The 18,081-nt window shown below is 35.6% G+C and overlaps 2 protein-coding genes across 4 annotated transcripts; both read left to right on the top strand.

The window, feature by feature from the left end:
* Positions 1 to 320: 320 nt before the first annotated feature.
* LOC132201931 (alpha-tocopherol transfer protein-like) lies at positions 321 to 5,186 on the top strand. Of its 2 annotated transcripts, none has more exons than XM_059628500.1 (8): positions 321 to 479; positions 2,276 to 2,451; positions 2,527 to 2,618; positions 2,835 to 2,985; positions 3,060 to 3,253; positions 3,405 to 3,515; positions 3,635 to 3,779; positions 3,833 to 5,182. In XM_059628500.1, exons 2-8 carry the CDS (start codon positions 2,283 to 2,285, stop codon positions 3,880 to 3,882), a joined length of 912 nt encoding a protein of 303 aa, XP_059484483.1. In that variant the 5' UTR covers positions 321 to 479; positions 2,276 to 2,282; the 3' UTR covers positions 3,883 to 5,182. The 2 variants fall into 2 exon arrangements, with proteins under 2 accessions (XP_059484483.1, XP_059484482.1); XM_059628499.1 differs by lacking the exon at positions 321 to 479 and adding an exon at positions 695 to 732 and having other exon boundaries at positions 3,833 to 5,186.
* Positions 5,187 to 5,687: 501 nt separating this feature from the next.
* On the top strand, positions 5,688 to 17,724 carry LOC132201926 (adenylate cyclase type 3-like). Of its 2 annotated transcripts, none has more exons than XM_059628486.1 (20): positions 5,688 to 5,840; positions 7,095 to 7,447; positions 9,503 to 9,630; positions 10,447 to 10,603; positions 11,126 to 11,275; positions 11,541 to 11,659; positions 11,746 to 11,857; positions 11,984 to 12,111; positions 12,614 to 12,772; positions 12,947 to 13,172; positions 13,541 to 13,623; positions 13,684 to 13,857; positions 13,915 to 14,002; positions 14,056 to 14,172; positions 14,224 to 14,528; positions 14,582 to 14,657; positions 14,712 to 15,023; positions 15,084 to 15,312; positions 15,370 to 15,494; positions 15,768 to 17,724. In XM_059628486.1, exons 2-20 carry the CDS (start codon positions 7,115 to 7,117, stop codon positions 16,053 to 16,055), a joined length of 3,309 nt encoding a protein of 1,102 aa, XP_059484469.1. In that variant the 5' UTR covers positions 5,688 to 5,840; positions 7,095 to 7,114; the 3' UTR covers positions 16,056 to 17,724. The 2 variants fall into 2 exon arrangements, with proteins under 2 accessions (XP_059484469.1, XP_059484470.1); XM_059628487.1 differs by having other exon boundaries at positions 5,694 to 5,840; positions 7,067 to 7,447.
* Positions 17,725 to 18,081: the final 357 nt, after the last annotated feature.

Genomic DNA, 18,081 nt, shown 5'->3' with positions numbered 1-18,081 from the left:
AACTTAAAAAAAACTTTCTTGTTTTAACTTTCATTTTGATGGTACATAATTAATTTTCTAGGCGCATACCAAGTCAAGACTTTATGTAGAGGCTTCTTATTTGGCTGCTACTCTGAGAGTTATGTGGAACACATTGTCATTTAAAACAACATGCCTTTCATTTTTCAATGCATATGGCACGATTCCGCCTGCGTTGACGGCGATTATGGATGTCAGACTCGCCGCAAATTTTGATAAGGGAACGGCGTGTATGTTATGCATAATAAATTCTCAGGGGAGGGGAACCGCGTTCAGATAATGTATTTGATATTATAGCAGCCTTGGAATAGACTCGGCTGCCTCTGAACGAGTTTAAAGTCAGTATAGCTTCAGAAAAAGAACTTGACTCTGGTCACGCCGCGGTGCAATCGCATCCTCTCTTTGCGTTTCTGTCCGCCGCTTGCACTCGCTCTTTGCATCCTGCGCTCTCTCAGCTGACGGTAAGACGCAAACTTGCATTATTTGACCTGCCATTAGCCATTTTTAAAACAATCGCATGCAAGAAATTCATTATAAAAATTTAATATTCGAAGGGAATTTTATTTGTTACAAAAAAATCACGGAGACGAGTTTATAAACAGCGCGCTAATTTGATAATTTATTGTGATAAAGCGCTCAATATTATCAGGTACATTATCAGTCCATAGTTGATTTCCCTTTCTTTTGTCAAATGGCGTCTCAAGCAGAAGGAAAGTAATGTCATTTTCTTATTATTTTTCTTTTCAATCAGTTGACTTTCAGTTGCCATTGCGACGGAAATGATGAGTAATAATTGCGCAGCTGTCATTGTTTTGTAATGTTGCTTGCTTCAAGTTTTGACATTGCCTTGTTCCAGCCTACGTATTTTGCTCTCTTGTTTTTAAAATTGAGATTAAAAGATATCTTTGTAAATTTCATGCACATTTGGTTATTAGCAAGAAAAATAATTCAAGTCTCACGTTCTGAATTCACCAAGCAACCTGCCCGATTAAAACTAAAATAATTGTAATTGGTTATATAATTTGCATTAAAGATGAAAGTATATGTGTAGAAGACTCTCTGAATTGGAACAAATCGATCTTGAACACTATATTATTCCTCTCGCGGTGCGAAGGTCAGTTATATAAGCGAGTGCGTGGAAATGAACATAATTGCCACTGTCAAGTGCATCTAACCCCAGTGCAGGTCACGTGGTTTGTGCGCGACCAACAAACAGGTTTGCGTTAGAGCTGATATTTGCTTATGTGCATCAGAAAATAAAAGGCCTCCATAATGGAAAAGTCCAGCATCTGGCTGATGAGTGTAATAAAAGTATTTAACCTTCGGTGAATTCCCAAAGGCGTATTCTCAAGAATATTAATTTAATTAAATATAATGTGAAATATTTAAAAATTAAGTATAGTGATCTAAAATTGTACTAGTTTGGCCGGTTCTTGTAGCAGAAATTCTTCTACGTGCTTTGTAAATGTTTTTGGCTGGAGTTAAGCATGACCCCTCTGGCGCAATAAAATTGTAATCGCAATCTCTGCGCGTTTCAACAACCTCGCGCACAAGCACGTCGGGTGGCTCCGAGCCAAAGGATAAATTACGCCCCGCCTGTGTCCAAGGGTTTTCATCTATCATTCTCATCAAAAAGTTGAGACTCTTAAAGTGCTCCTTTCCACGTCAGAACAAATTTTCCCGAGGCGTCGTGTCTTTTTTAAAAAAATCAAGAGATTAATCGATATTTCATCCAGATTAGCGTAAAAAATCAAGGTTGCAAAAGGGCACGAGGCGCATGATAAATTGCCGCGTCGATTTCCTCATGACGCAATTTTACTTTTAAAATGCACTTATTGCGGATCGATAAATAGAATAACACAGATTAAACTGATCGCTGCGAAAAATAAAACGGGTGCTAACTCTGCAGATAAAATATAAGCAATAATCTGTCATTATCAGAGAGTTATTGAAGCGCAGAATGCACTTTTGCCTCTTAGAATAAATTCAAGAATGCTCAAACAATAAACGTTCCAATTCAAATATTTAAATATTAAAATTTTACTGCATAATTATATTATGTATTAGCATTTTTCAATCTTGTGCAGTCTCAATCAGAGAGTTTACGTCTTTTCATAATTTTATTGATGGTTACTGCAAATATCAGAGATTTCCTTGAGGATTAAAACCAAACGCAAATAAAACGAATTATTCTTGCATAATCAATAAAATGGCAAAATAATTGTAAACACAACTGATCAATTTTTTCAATTCATAGGGAAGCGATGCCACCCTACAATGAGTGCAACAGCATTGCAGATGTCACCGACTTCTCGATGGAGCTGGATTTGACTGACTTGACCGACGAATTGTACCAAAAGGCCAAAGAGGAACTGGGAGAAACGCCGGAGATAAGAGCCGACAGTTTGGTGAAGCTCAGAGACATGATTCGAGGTTTTTACCCTTCATAAAAACTTTTCGCTCTTTGCTTCGCTGCTGAAGCTAACTGAATGTGGTCCTACTTTCCAGATAAGGCGGACATCGCTTGCCAACTGGATGATGATTTTCTTTTGAGATTTCTCAGAGCCAGGCGGTTCCACACTGAGAGGTCTTACAAATTGGTAATTTTATTTATTTACGACTCAATGATTTAAAAGTTATTAAAGAATTAACTTGTTTTACAACAAAGATTTTTTTTATTAATTGAAGCATTTTTGTGTGAATTGGTAACTGGCTTTGTGAAAGATATGCAACTAACTGGCCGCGAAGGTTGCGCCGGTTGCCTAACTATAGTTATTTATTATTTTCTACCTTCAATTTACGGCTTTAATTAACAGCTGGAAAACTACGTCAACTTTAAAGCAAGTAGACCAGATATCCACGAAAATGTTTGGCCCCAGAGGCTCAAATTTCTGGGCGATGAAGATGTGATATCAGTTCCTCCCTACAAAGACCAACATGGCCGCAGGATGATCATTTACAAAGTTGGTGAGCTAAATTTTTGCATATGAAATAATTATCTTTACAAAATTTGAATAATTTTACTTATTTTGCTTTTAAAGGAAACTGGAGCACATCAAAGTACAAGATCGTTGAGCTTTTTAAGGCTAGTGTGGTGGTAATGGAATTGGGAATAATGGAAAAGGCCACCACTGTGCTTGGCGGTGTTTGCATATTTGACTTAGGCGGGGTGGGTCTGAGCCATGTCTGGAACATCACCCCTGCGGTTGCCGAGACCATAATCGACATGCTCGTGGTGAGAAACAGCTTCGCTTTTAGAATTTCATAGTTCATAAAACGTTAAATAGGCAATTTTTGCCAAATCTAAGCAAACAAATCTAAATATATTGATTTTAAAAACTAGAGTATATTGTAATCGTTTTTTTTTTACTTAAATTTTTTCACAGAAATGCTTCCCTATGCGCATCCATGCCATACATATTGTGTTCCAGCCTATGGTCTGCCAAATGATGTTTGCAATCTTCAAGCCAATGCTTGACAAAAGAATGCAAGATAGAGTAAGATTGTTTAATTTTTTTTAATATAATTCTCTTCTGTAAAATAAAAAATTTAATATTCATTGGAAATATTAAATAATTAATATAAATATTAATTAATTGAGAACGAAAAATTTTAGATATTTTTCCACGGATCAGACATGGCCTCGCTCCATGAGCACATCAGCCCAAAAAGGTTGCCCAAAAAGTACGGCGGCATTCACGAAAATTTCAATTATCGCCTTTGGATCGACAACTTGGAGAGAAATCCCAAAGTTATGAAAGGTTAGTTCACTTTTCTAATCTTGGATGAGGGCTAAACCTCAATTTGGTTGCAGCCCTGCAGCAGCTCGGGTATCAGCTGGAGGAGGGCACTCGGCTTGATTAGATATTGGAAGAGGCTCAAGCTTTTTTGTGCAACACCGTGCCATCGCCGACTGGGCACAAAGAAGACAATGACCGTGACAAAGGGATGATCTGATAGCTTAAAATCAAATAACCTTGATCCACTCAATTTGCTACCAGGAATATATTATTCAGCGCACACAAAGCATAGGAAACGTCATGCACTATTATTTTTAGTTTTTTAATATGGACAAAAGAAACGTGCAAAATTTTTAATTAAGGATAATGGTTTATAATTAAATGACTTCATTATAAATTAATACACAAAAGCCTGCTCAAGTTGTGAGGACTTGTGAGAGAGAAAAATTAAGACAATCAAATTTAGAGCCAATGAAAATATCATTGCAGTTCCTGTATTTTTAATTATTTTTATAGACATACATCTTTAAGCACTGAAAATCAAATATTAAAGAGCTCACTTTTGTCAAATTGCTCAAGTTGCCAATATATTATGTACTCATTAATTTAATTAATCATATTGTTTTATAAACTTTTAAATATTCTTCAAAGGGGAAAATAAACCAATACATTAAAAATGATTTGAGCTACAGTTATTGAAGCAAATCCACCAATTAATTAAAAGTTTTATCACAACTTATGAAAATCTAATTTTCAGAGTTAGGATCAGATTAGGAACAAGCGCCAAGCCTGCGACGCGAAACACCACCCGTGGGGCCCAGCAGCAGGGAATCGGCATAAGTCTGGTTTCGGGCGGTGGTTTCGTCACTTGTCTTCTTATACGTCTTATACGCCTGGATGAACACACGTGTATATTTGTATCGCCGTCGCATAGCTTATGGTAGAACAAACGTCTTGAGGGTTTCGATTTTGCTCACCAAGTGAATATAAAATTTTGAAGCCTCGTCCATATATAACAAGAGAATATGAAATGAGAGAGGCACATGGAAAGCGTCTTAATCAAGTTCTTGTGCAGTGCCAACTTATAAGGAGTGTTAAATAATTCAGAGGGGAATTCTTTTGTGAGCGAGAGAGGCGTTTGGATTATAAGACCGGTGTGTAATTGCAGCCTCTGACATGCCCGGGTGCGAGAGCTCGCCTCGGTAATCATTACTCGCTGTAGATGTGCCGCACCTCTCCAATGTTTATTACAACTCAACCGCTGTCATAATCCCACAGGACTCAAAAAAACAAAAATATTTTTATGAATTCAGGAAATAAAATGAGATACAATGTATTTAAACTGTGTAATTTTTTTTAAATGAATTGATTAGAGAGAAACACAAAATGAGAATTGTTAAATTAAACTCATTTTTTGTTATTAAAATAAAAATTTTAAAATATGGCTTTGGAAATTGATGAAAATTTTTATTTTGATATTTGTAAAATATAAAATAAATTAAGAAATGTTTTGACAACTCCTTTTCTTATTTTTTTTTTTTTTAATCATTTTTTGTGTGTTTATTTAGATTAAGAAAAGATCCTTTGATTTGCGTGAAAATATTTGGTGTGAATTCGTGTTGAGCATCTATTACTATTTAATTTGTGTGATGGGCAAATATCGACCTAGCCGACAGAAAAAAGGAACACGACGGATTAACCCATTTGTCTGCGGTGGAAAACGAGATAATAAAAAATGTAAGAGACAATCGTAAGCAACATAATGCACTCTGCGTGATAAAAAGCGGCGGATATATTGGTGAATGGGGTAGCGCGCGAGGCAGCGACAAGCGAGCAAGCAACGCACGCACGGGGATGACGTATTGATCCATCCCTTGCCAGCTGCCCCCGGCGCCCCTCCTCCAGTGCGAGCGAGCACCAAGAGGACGAACGAGCGAACGGTGCTCACGAGCGCGGTGCTCGATCAGTGGGAGCCGAGCATTGACCGCGGCCGCCGCGTTTCCGCACGACCTGCTGCTTCTGATGCGGACGCCGCGCCTCGCCCCTTCGCCCTGCAGGTTCCGGGACCTGCTCGCTTGAAAGGTCAGTCTTTTAATTGTTCTGCTCGCCGGGACCGCCACTCTCGCTCGGCGGGCGCCCACTCGCCGGGCCCAAAAGTGCTTGCTTGCTCAGCTGCTGCGCTTGTTTATTTTCACTCTCTCGGACCATTTTGGACGCTTTTATTTTGAGGAATGTGCCTGCGAGTGTTTGCCTTTTAATTTTCAAAACTCTTCTTTTTTAAAACTGTTTGTATTTTGCTTTTCGACGCCCGCCGGTGTGTGTGTTTATAAAAGCGTGGAGAAATGAGACGTTTTTAGCTTTTCAAAACAGGGCTCAATCTTCTCTCATTCTAACAAATTGCAAATTCTAGCTGCTGGAAGAGAATTTATTAAGTTTCAGATTTCGAGATACGAGACCATACTATGCCCGTTCAATAATTCATTTCAATAAAGCTTTGTTCCTTGCGTGCTTTGCTACTTGTTACTTCAAGTGCATGCAAATGCTGTTGATTAATTATACATATTTGTAACTTCGTTTTTATGTTTTTTGTTCTAGCCGTTGATTTTTAAATAAATTAAAGATCAATATTTTGTAATTCCACATTTTATTTTGTTACGAAATTTCCCGCAAGTTATTTGTATTCTGGCCGGCTTTAGATTAGATCCTTAGAGTTTATAAGCTATTTTCGTATTTTAACACCAGAATACAACAACAATATTTATTTACACCAGTCGATACAGACTTATAGAGTAAAATCTAGATTTTGGGCCAGCGAATTTTATCATCAGCAACTCTCAATGCTACCTTCTGATAAATTATTCCTACAAAATGCATAAAATATTTCATACACATAGTTTTGTAATTAATAATTAGCAATTTATGCTCGGTATTTATTTAATTTTGATTCCGGTTAATATTTCAAAAGACAGTAAAAAAATCACTTTTTAAAAACGAGGTAAACGCTTTGGTTTTAGCAACTTATTGGCCGAAAGGCGGAAACTGCACATTTTGAAAATTTTGTATTATGACTTAATTTCTGAAGTATTAACATTTATAAAAAGTTCTACAAATTAAATAATATGCATTTTTTTATTAACGAGTAAATAATAATAATTGACCAATAAATAACATTTTCCAACAAATAGATTGCAAATTTATGCTCATTAAAAAAAAAATCCATTCTGTATTTGCTTGCTTTTTGCACGGAAAACAATTCCGCTTTTGTCTCTCTAGCTGTACACAAATTGAGAACTTCCTCCCAATAATAGGAACGCGAACAATTTCGCCCTTTCGCAGGGTCGGAGCAGCGCGTGGAGATGGAGCCGGAAATGAGTCGGATGGACTCGGTGGAGGAGCCGCCGTCGCAGGCGTCGCGATTCATCGCGAAAGTGGTGCCCGGAATTCTGCAGCGCGCTTTCCCGGACGCGTCCCTCGAGCATCTGTACCAGTCGTATCGCGGCAAGCAGAAAAAACTGGACATTCTCTCTTTCTACCTGGCCTTTTTGCTCTTCAACGTGTTCGTCACCAGCACCGCCGTCTACGGCGACGAGAGCACGTGGCACTTGGGCCTTCTGTGGACTTCCGTGTCCATCACCCTGGTCGGATTTCTGCTCGTCGCGACCATCGCCGTCATTTTCATACTTGTGCAGGTAATTTTTCCCCCCACAAAATTTATGGTCACTTAGCAGGGCAGGAGTAAACCATTGGCTATTTAACACGTGAAAGGTCCTCACCGTTTATCATTAAAAAAAGCACCAACATCCATCTCCGAACCCAAACACACCTATTAATAACTTTAAGCGAGGATTTACGAGCGTAGGACCCTCTTTAGGGAGGTGTAAACAAACACACACAAGACAAATATATCCACAGCATCTTCAACCCAGTTATGTTTTGAAACTTTACAGCGGATAAAAATATTATAGAAAAAAAATTGGCCGGTGAAAAATTAAAAATAAAAAAGATGTTGGATATTTCTCTTGGCGGAATATAAAATCACAATTATGCTTCTATTGTTGTGCGGCTCTTTTAGTATAAATTAGGATGATCTGAAGAAGGGTTCAAATTTAGAACTTATTTATGTAGGGAAAAGTTGTAAAAGGCAATCGTGCCTCATGTGGGTTTAATTTTGCTGCCTCGCATTAGCGGTGGCATAAAAGACTGGAAGTAGCTTTTAAACATTTTATGTGCAATAAAAGCAGTAAAAACTACTAATGATGATATAGTTAAGTAGTATGAACATCGCAATTAAAAAGTGCTGAAATTTCTACTAGCATTAAAGCAAAACTTTATACTAGCAGGTCCTTGATTTAAAAACAAGGCTGGATAAAAATATCAACGAATGCGATAAAACTTTAAAAATAGCTTAATATTATGAGAGAAAAATACAAAAACAAAAAATCAAGGAATTGTAGCACTGACCTTGCGATGCCGAAGAGTTTTTCATCTCAAATATTCGTCCTCCTGTCGTTTCTTCCCGTAATCCTTGTTTAGTGGAACACACTATTCAACTTTTCACAAATCACTAAACACTATTATTTTTTGTTGACCACGAAGACGATGTACACTGAAAAACAGATGAAAATGAGAAATCAAAGCGCTTAATGAACAGCAGGAAACCATTGAACACTCACCTCTTCTCTTGAATTTGAACTCTTTCTCTTCTCTCGTCAACTTCGGTCGCTCCAAACCAGCTCCAAACACGTGCTAATTATATGACGGTCACGGGTGTATAATCAGTTCAAAGTACCCAATTACTCGCTCCCTTCAACCCCCAAGTCACACCCTTCGCTATTTGTCCGTAGAGAACACTCTAATGTCACAACATCATCACAATAACACCAAGAAGTCTGACTGATGACTGCATTGTGAGAAAAACAAAACAAGCCCACCAGCTAAATAGGGGATGGTACAGCATCGGCTGGAGAGGTGGGGGGAGAGGCTTATTTGCTACTCAATTTCGCGGATTTCTACACGCTTCACGTATCCCGAAAAGCAAGAAGGAAATAAAAATTTTATCTCGATTTTTTCTTCTGCATTCAGAAAATTATTGGCAATCGACCTCATATTGCTATGTTGCTCGTCTGTTTATTTATAAATTAATTGGGCTGTCTGTCAATTTAATCCCCTAAAGTAAGTCCGGCGTCCGTTTGCACGCACCGATGATCGAATATCCGATAAATACGACTTGACACTATAAAGTTACCAGTTATTGAGAGACGGAGACGGTTAGAATTTATGCTATTAATAGCCAATTGGCAAGAATGCAATAAAGAGTCTCAAACTTTTCTTCCTCTTCAGTCAATAAAAATTTTACAGCATTTTATCTCAACCATCTTAAATTAAATTTAAAAAATTAAATTATGCAATTCAAAGAAAATAAATTTTTCAGAAATATTAAGTAATTCTTTACTCTCAACTTTTGAACTCTAATCAACCGTGTTTTTTGAACAATATATATTGGTAAAATAATAATATTAACGTGAGTTAGAGGTTAGAGAAAATTTTATTGCTCAAATAGTGACAAGGACTTGTTACAAAGTTGTCCGAGCTTCAATTTTAAAATTAATTGTTTAATCCATGCAACCATCTAATTTAAAATGATTTATAACCATGTAAATGCTCCACTCAATATGAAATTTATTTTCAACACTTTGTCAGTTATTCACTATTTCAATTAATGGTCTTTTAATATTATTTTGCAGAGAAAGAACGTGCAAATCGATTTTCTGGAGCAGGTGTGGATGGCCCTTCCGTACTTGGGCTGGGTGCTGGCCACGGGACTTCTGCTGATTTCATTGCTGCTGGCACGGCATACCCACGTCACTCCAAGGTGAGACTCTTGTCTGAATCCTCAATCAATTCTGCCGCCGACTTCACTTGTGCAATTTGGAGAGGAATTTTTGCCGTGACAATGATGATAGTGCGTTTCAATTCAATTTATTGGGCAACATAAGCATATTATGTAGTTAACATTATGCATCATTCGACAGGTGCGCACATAATATGGAATAATAAAAGAAAAGAAAAAATTTAGTTCTTATGTAGGAGCTAATTTTTAGCCAGGTGCGATGCATAATTTATGTGCTTCATGAGGAACATATTACATGAAACATCTTTCTAGAATTTAATTCAAAATCTCTAGTTTGCAAAAAAATTTAAAAAAACTTATAATCACGCTATAACGGTGCTCCACATCTGACACAATCTGATGAAGCAAAACCATAGGTTAATGGCATAATAGCTTTGTGAGCTTTGATAGGGCTTTTGGCGCGTTATTGACTTGATCCAGCTTTTGATAACGATAATCCACTCGGTTCACTATATTTACAGGCAGTTTTCTGGGTCTATGTTTGTAAGTCTAAATCAATACATTAGTCATTTATTTATTTGTACTCAAAATAACATAAAAAATTTATAATTATACTCTCTGAAAATGTGATAGTCTAAAAACGTTCAGTCCTTATTGATTGAAAATTATTTATTGCAGAGTGTGTATTCATGAAGGTTCAGTCCTTAAAGCTTTATTTTAAATTTGAAAAGAAAAAACAAATAATCCTAAATAAAAAACAAAAAATTTATTCTGTGATCTACGCATAAAAAATCTTTGGAATGTAAAATTTTTGCTAACAACAACAAAAATTTGCAGGGAGTACCTTGGCTTTGCAATGGTTATCAATTTTCTCATCTACACAAGTTTGCCACTGCGATTGAGGTATTGCCTCCTGCTAAGCCTCACCATGTGCATCTGTTACCTCGCCACAGCATCTATCCTTGGCAGAAAGGACCACCAGCTTTCCCAACAGGTACTCTTATGATTTTCATTAATTTTGACATTTAAATGTAAAACAATTATATTTTTCCAACAAAAAACTTATGTATTTAAAAAAACGTTTTTTATTTGCATTTTTTCATCACGAAAAATAATTTTCACCCCAAAAACCTGTAAACAGGCAAGCTTGGTTTTTGTTCGCACCAGAACCTTTTCTTTCAAAGCACCTCGCACCCCACTTAGGCACGCGCGGCCTGACCAATTACAAAGCTTTAAAGTGCAAGTGGCTTGTTTTAATTAAACATGCGAGCAGGGCGACACACACGCGCGAATAACAGCCGTGTTATAATGCCACGCGCTAAAATGCGCTCTGCATTTTGCATTTATAAGAATTTTGGGGTACATGATTTTTGGTGCAAACAAATGTTCTTGGAATTTAGCACTTTTATATAATCACTTAAAAATTTGTGTGATCTTACTTATAAAGAAATCTGTTTCCAATGCTATTTTCGTATATGTCATTTTTGTGAAAAATAATACAATTTTTTTGTTACAGATTTTTTCAAACAGCTTATTACTGATAGCGACAAGTTTCATCGGACTGACATCTTATTTTCTGTCTGACAAACAGCAGCGAAGGGCTTTCCTTGAAACAAGGCAGTCACTTGAAGTAAAATTGCTTATAGAGGAGCAGTCTGCAGAACAGGTAAAAAAATTATATTAAATATTTAGATACTAATAAATATTTCACCATGAATCATTTATAAAAGTCATTATTTTGCTTCACACAACGTACTTAAAAAGCTTTACGAGCTTTCTGCTATTTATATTTTTTAATTGCTTTGCTTCAATTAAAAACTCGTTTTTGTATAAAAATTGATTTTTTCAAATTTTCTTTAATATTTCCACTTGTGCGTATTATACACTATATATTTGCTTCCTTGCTTAAAAAAACCGTTTCTCCGTAACAGGAGCGACTCCTTCTTTCAGTACTGCCAGAGCACGTTGCAGTACAAATGCGGCAGGACATGGGCACTGCAATCGACTCGCAATTCAAAAAGATCTACATGTCTCGGCACGAAAACGTCAGGTATACACCAATCGCATGTTTAATAAATTTTATGTTTGAAAGCAAAGATATTTGTGACAGTTTGAGTAATTTATGAATAATCGCAGCATTTTGTATGCGGATATCGTGGGATTCACAGCGATTTCCTCTACTTACTCCGCTTCAGAGCTTGTCAAGATCCTCAATGAACTATTCGCACGCTTCGATAATCTTGCCGACGTGAGTTTACAAAAAAGAACAAATTTTTAACTGAGTACTGAGTATACAAGAGATAGATATGTACATGATATTATAAATAAGTCCTTTACGAACACTAATTTTTTTATGATTGTCATTTATTTGCAGAAATATCACCAGCTGAGAATCAAAATCCTTGGTGACTGCTATTACTGCATCAGTGGAGCGCCACAGGAAAGGCCAGACCATGCAATATTGTGTGTTCATATGGGACTTTCAATGGTTGAAGCAATCAAGTAAGTAACACATCATATATTATAAATGAATATTTAATTATTAAGTAAGAAAGTAAAAAAAAAAAATATTTTAACAAAAGTTTAATTTTCTGTTTTTTAAATGAATTTTGATAATGAAAAATTTCCCCAATGAGCTCTCAGTAGCCATATCAGATCGCCTTTAAAAATGAACTTTTGCATGTCAATTTATTTTATTAATAAGTTCTTTAGATAGATAAATCCACTTTAGACCGGCTTTTTAGTTGTGTGACAAAAATACAAGAGGCTATTAAATTTGACAATCTATCAATTCAACAAGCAATAAAAAAATTTATGGACTTACAGCAAAGTTCAATTTGGTCGATCGCCAAAAACTTTGCGACATTTATTTTTAAAACATTTTGACTGGCTCTGTTCTTCATCCATCATGCAGTTGGCAATTTTTTAAGCTCAGTCGGACCAGTTCAAATCTGACTTTAAAGAAGAATTTGTGTGTATTTATTATTTGGGTAATATTTTTTAGATATGTCCAGAACACAACAAACTCCCCAGTGGATATGAGAGTTGGTATCCACACGGGGGCCGTTCTTGCCGGAGTATTAGGACAACGACAATGGCAGTTCGACGTTTATTCAAAAGACGTTGAATTAGCTAACAAGATGGAAAGCTCTGGAAAAGCAGGGTTAGTAATGTATTTTTGTTTTTTACATAATTTATAATTTCATTAGCACATAAAAAATTTAAGTAGTTTTAGTTGAGTTTTACTTGTAATGGTTTATTTTAAATATAAAAATCACTAATTTTACACTGATAGATTTGAGAGTTATTTTTAATAAAAGACTCTTAAATATTTTAGGCGCGTTCATATATCTGAAAAAACGCTGTCTTATTTGGATGATCACTTTGAAGTGGAACCAGCTCATGGTGAGAAGCGCGAAGAGACTTTAAGAATGGCTGGTCTCAAAACATTTTTTATTGTGAAGGCCCTAAAGCCATTTGAAGAGGAGCAAGATATGAGAAATGGAACTTCCAACGAAGAAACAAATGTTGAAGATAACCACGGCGCCAGTCTTGAACCAGTGGTACGTTTTTAATTATCTTCAACTGATTTAATTTTTTCCTGATTGCGTGTTACTTAAAAAAAACGTTGCAACACTTCTTGGTTTACATTTAAATTATTTGAACCGATTCAAATGAGAAGAAATACCTGAATTCAAATATTTAAAATAGTGCTGGGATTCAGAGACCGCGTTTGAAAATGTTTAGCCGTTCTAAAAATAACCAGTTGAGAGTTACATTTGCTCTCATTGCGCCAAGATATAAAACGAATATTAAAAAAAGTTAAAATTTCCAGAATACCGTAAACTCTTTTAGTTTATATGATTTTTATTAATTCTGGATCATTAAAAAAAAATTCACCCATATGAATTAGCCGATTTAAACTTTCCAGGGCATCAGAGTAAGTAATTGTGAGAGGATCCGAGAAAATTCTCAAGACTTCAGAAGACGTCTTCGACAAGATCTTCTGAACAGGTTAATTGGCTGATAATATAAAGTCCGCGATCAAGCTAAGAAATATTAAATATTTTCTAGGGAGAGAGATAGAGCTGTTGAAAAGCAAATTACACCCTGCACTCTTCAATTTTACGATGATGCCAAAGAAAAAGCCTACCGTGCACACAAAGCGTCCTTCCCAAGTGCATCCACGATGGCTTTTCCTGTTGCTGGATTTGTGATAGCAACAACTCACTTTTTGATTTTGCCATGGTGCGCATTGCGATCCAAGAATAAATAATATAATTAATATTACTTTATATTTTTCAGGACTATTGCTAGCACAATCTACTCATTAGTTATGCTCAACGTACTTCTAATCCTGTCATTTATTTATATGGTTGAAGCATTTCCTTCGGTAATGATTAAAAAATTCGGAAAGTAAATTTATTTAATCAAACAATTTTATAGGAGCTTCCACCTGTCTTGGTAAAATTAAGCTCAAAATTCAGCTGTGACTACAGGCGCAGGTTTCTGTCAGCGTTTCTAAGCGCACTTCTGCTCTCTGGAGTTGTTTTATTTATGGATGTAAGTGCAGCAACCAAAATTGTTTTTTTATTCTCATGTTTTACATTTCAGCTCGTGTGCGAAAGCATTGGATCTGTTAATTTTAATGCAACCTCTGATGCGCTTGCAATCTCATCTGAAGGCAACATGACACAATGGTCTCCGGACTGTCACTGCTATTTTCCTTCCTACCTGGCTTACTTTGTTGTGCTCGTCAACTTTGCCATCACTCTGAGCGCCTTTTTGCCAACCTGGGCAAAGATTGCCGTGATGCTCGTACTTTTCATTATTCAGAGTTTGCTTTATGCACTGGGCGACCTTGGCAGACTACTCGATGCGGAAAGGAAAATTGCTTATTATCACGACAATGACTTACAGTGAGTTGTTTTAATTAGATGAGTTTTATCTTTTACATTAAATTATATTTTAGGCCCTTCAGTGACAAAATCGGACTATTATACTTGATGGGAATAACACTGATTGTGTTATTTACAGTCAATTTTTTCGTAAGCATGAAATTTATTTATTTATTTTTTCATAAAATTATGCCAATTTTATAGAGCGAAAAGACCAGCAGGGTTCTTTTTATTTGGCGCCTCACGGTTGAGGAGCAGCGAGAAAAAGCTGCTGATATGAGGCTGCGCAACGAGAGCCTCGTGTACAACATTCTGCCGCCTCACGTTGCTGCTCACTTTTTAAGGCCAGGCGCACCTCGGCGTCATGACGAGCTCTATAGCCAAAGCTACGCAGAAGTTGGGGTGCTTTTTGCCTCAATGCCTAACTTCTCAGACTTCTACACAGAGGAGTCTGTTAACAACCAGGGCCTCGAATGCTTAAGATTTCTCAACGAAGTGATTTCAGACTTTGACGCAGTACGTTTTTAATGAAATATTTTTTATTTAATCGATTTTTCTAAGTGATAAATTTTGTAGATTTTAGAAAGACCGCAGTTTAAAGAAATGATCATTAAAATCAAAACAATCGGATCTACATACATGGCTGCAAGTGGTTTGAACACAAATCAGGAAAACCAAGCTGAGTCGGAAAAGAGCTCCTCGATTTGGAACCACCTTGCTCTTTTGGTTGATTTTGCTTTTGAGCTTAAAAAAGCCCTCACGTCCATAAACGAGCAAAGCTTCAACCACTTTGTCCTTAAAATGGGTAAAGCTGTTGATAACTTAAAAAGTTTAGATTTTTTAATATTGATCTGCTTGTTAGGAATCAATCACGGACCTATCACAGCAGGTGTGATAGGAGCTAGAAAGCCTCACTACGACATTTGGGGCAATTCTGTGAATGTGGCTTCGAGAATGGAAAGCACAGGAAAAGCTGGTTGCATTCAGGTACAGAAAATTATATAAATATTTCCTTTAAATTTAAATAAAATCTTGAATATTAATTTAAAATAATACATTAAAATAAAAAATTATATAAAAAAAACTCAATAAAAGATATCAAAACTAATATAATATAAATTAACATTATTAAAAATATAAATTAGTGAGAAAAAGTCTTGAATTGAATTAAATTGAAATAAATTGAATAAAAATAGAATGAACATTAATTAAATCATTTTCAAGAAAAAAATTTAAAAAAATAAAAATACGTTTTTCCAGGTCACAGAGGAGACATGTGAAATTCTCAAGCAATTTGGATACCAATTTGAGCAACGTGGCCTGGTGTCTGTGAAGGGCAAAGGGCAGCTAATGACCTACTACCTGACTGGCAAAGGGGAGCCACCGAGCAGTGGTGGCGGCCAGGAGCCTCCCGGTGAGGTTCTGAGCACAGACCAAATTTCAATCGACCCCTCGTCAGTCGGTGACTTGAGTGACGGCAGCAATCTCAAGTGCGCTATTTCTGCAAACAGTGCCACCCACTTACTACCCACTCCCAACGAGGAGTAAAAAGTCAACGCTGAGACTGAAAATTGAGCGCAAGAAAGTAACACGTCTCGACTTAATTCATTGTTCAAAAACTGCATTTTATAATTTATGTTTTATTTTGCTACATTATTTTTAGTAAAAACTGTTCATTTCAATATACATGCGAGAAAAGCCAAATGTTCGTCCCTATTGCTCTACATTTTTGGACATGATAATGAGAAAACTAACTTTAAGCACAATACTTGACCCCACACTTGCACAAAAGTTTTCTTGCTTAGATGCGATTTTTAATTTTTTAGTCAGTGATATGTCTTGTCACAAATGTTTACAATAATCAATGTGTAAACACTAAATTTCATCTAATTTTAGTCATGTGATATTTATATTAATAATTAATGCAGTCACAAAAATACAATTTAATGCTAAATAGGATAATAATAGCTGTCTTTGTTGATAATATTGTGTTCAATGTGTTAATGGGTAGAATCAGGCATTCTACGTATTAGCTGGTCAGAAAAGTAGCATTTAAAATGCCCTAGATTCATATCATGTTTAACCCTAGAGACCTGAACGTTTGTAAACTTACAAGTAAAAGTGGTATTTTTTAAATTATCAGAACTGACACTGAACAATCTGGGCCCAAAACTTAATCAAATTTGTAATAATAAAAATTTGATAAAATTATAGTGGCTGCTGCATAAGATTTAAATTCATATTTACGGCTGGGGCCCATTGAGGCTTATGTACCGTCTTAATTAAAAGGCACAATGTTTTGCCAAAGAAAATTCAAGAAAATATTAGCAGATTTGTAATTTAAATCAAACGCAGAAATGGATGTAAAAGTTAAGCAAGATCCACAAATCTGAAATCTGCAATTTAATCTTTTTAATTAATTTGAGCGATTAAATTATTTGTGAGTTTTCAAACAGATTGTTTTAGAGCAAATAACCTTATCTACCTTGTCTGAATGGCGATGTTCACAAAAGATAAATCGTGCCAGCGGTGAATTGAAAATCAAAATATTAGAGTTTTCTCACAATACATACGAAATGTCAATAAAATAATTTCATTGCAAAATAGGATAACTTTAAAATGTTATTCGTTTTTCTTTTTTGCTCTATGTCTTGCTTCTTCTGTCAAAAGTGCGAGAAACTTCTCTCTTCACTCTGCTGACAGTGCTGACCACGATTGCAGAGCTATTTTGAATTTTATTATTTAAAAACTGATCTCAGCCAACAGAAAGGCGTAAACCGCATCAACTGTGGTTTTGTTTGTGTATATAAAAAGGTCTAATAAAAGTAATGCCAGTTTAAATGTATTTTGAGAAAGTATAATGAATTTTTAGGGGAGAATTCATACGTCATAACAGCAAAAGTGTTTCATGTAAAATTTACAGCCAGATCCAAATAGAGAGAAAACGTGTCGATGTCCCTTAATTATAGTGAAATTCCTATTTCCATGAAAATAAAAGTTGCAAAAAAAATTCCAAATTTCATTCGACGCGTTTCCTTCTCTTTGCCCTATGCAATCACCTCTTTTTCATTATAATAGTGGCTTTATAACCTGTGGAAGACTTTAGTTGTAAATTCTAGCAGAAAATAATTGTTGAACTCTAAACATTAAGTGGTAGTAAGTGTGATGGCTTAAAATATACTGTACAAAAAATAAAGAACTGTTAAAATTTGCTATTGCAGAAGAAAATCATTTTCATATAATTATGTACGTTAAAAAATTCAACTAACCTCTTTTTATACAGAAGTGCCATATATATTCAAAAATATTTTTTGATATAGGAAAATTTGATAATCCTAAAAATCCATTGAAATGATAAATTTTTAGCAGACAATTTTATAAATTAAAATTAATTATGAAATTTACTTAAACACAATCAATAGATTATAATATAATTATATGGATTGAGACAAATTTCAGGATTTCTCTCATCACGTTACTTCAGGAATACGCAAAATTATAGTAGAAACTGAAAAAGGTTTGCACCTGCTGATGTTTAAAAAAAAAAAAAATAGAGCCCGATTTTTATAGATAG

This window comes from Neocloeon triangulifer, unplaced genomic scaffold, assembly GCF_031216515.1.
Source record: "Neocloeon triangulifer isolate White Clay Creek 2 clone unplaced genomic scaffold, ASM3121651v1 ptg000014l, whole genome shotgun sequence".
NCBI classification, from domain to species: Eukaryota; Metazoa; Arthropoda; class Insecta; order Ephemeroptera; family Baetidae; genus Neocloeon; species Neocloeon triangulifer.
This window is presented reverse-complemented; position numbering and strand designations above follow the sequence as displayed.

Excerpts from the sequence above, each read along its gene's own strand:
- LOC132201931 (XM_059628499.1), top strand. The coding sequence starts at position 710 with ATGGCGTCTCAAGCAGAAGGAAA. Across the intron at positions 3,254-3,404 it reads CCATAATCGACATGCTCGTG|AAATGCTTCCCTATGCGCAT; the intron begins GTGAGAAACAGC and ends ATTTTTTCACAG. Across the intron at positions 3,516-3,634 it reads ACAAAAGAATGCAAGATAGA|ATATTTTTCCACGGATCAGA; the intron begins GTAAGATTGTTT and ends GAAAAATTTTAG.
- LOC132201926 (XM_059628486.1), top strand. The coding sequence starts at position 7,115 with ATGGAGCCGGAAATGAGTCGGATGGACTCGGTGGAGGAGCCGCCGTCG. Across the intron at positions 13,624-13,683 it reads CGACAAGATCTTCTGAACAG|GGAGAGAGATAGAGCTGTTG; the intron begins GTTAATTGGCTG and ends AATATTTTCTAG. Across the intron at positions 14,658-14,711 it reads TATTTACAGTCAATTTTTTC|AGCGAAAAGACCAGCAGGGT; the intron begins GTAAGCATGAAA and ends CCAATTTTATAG.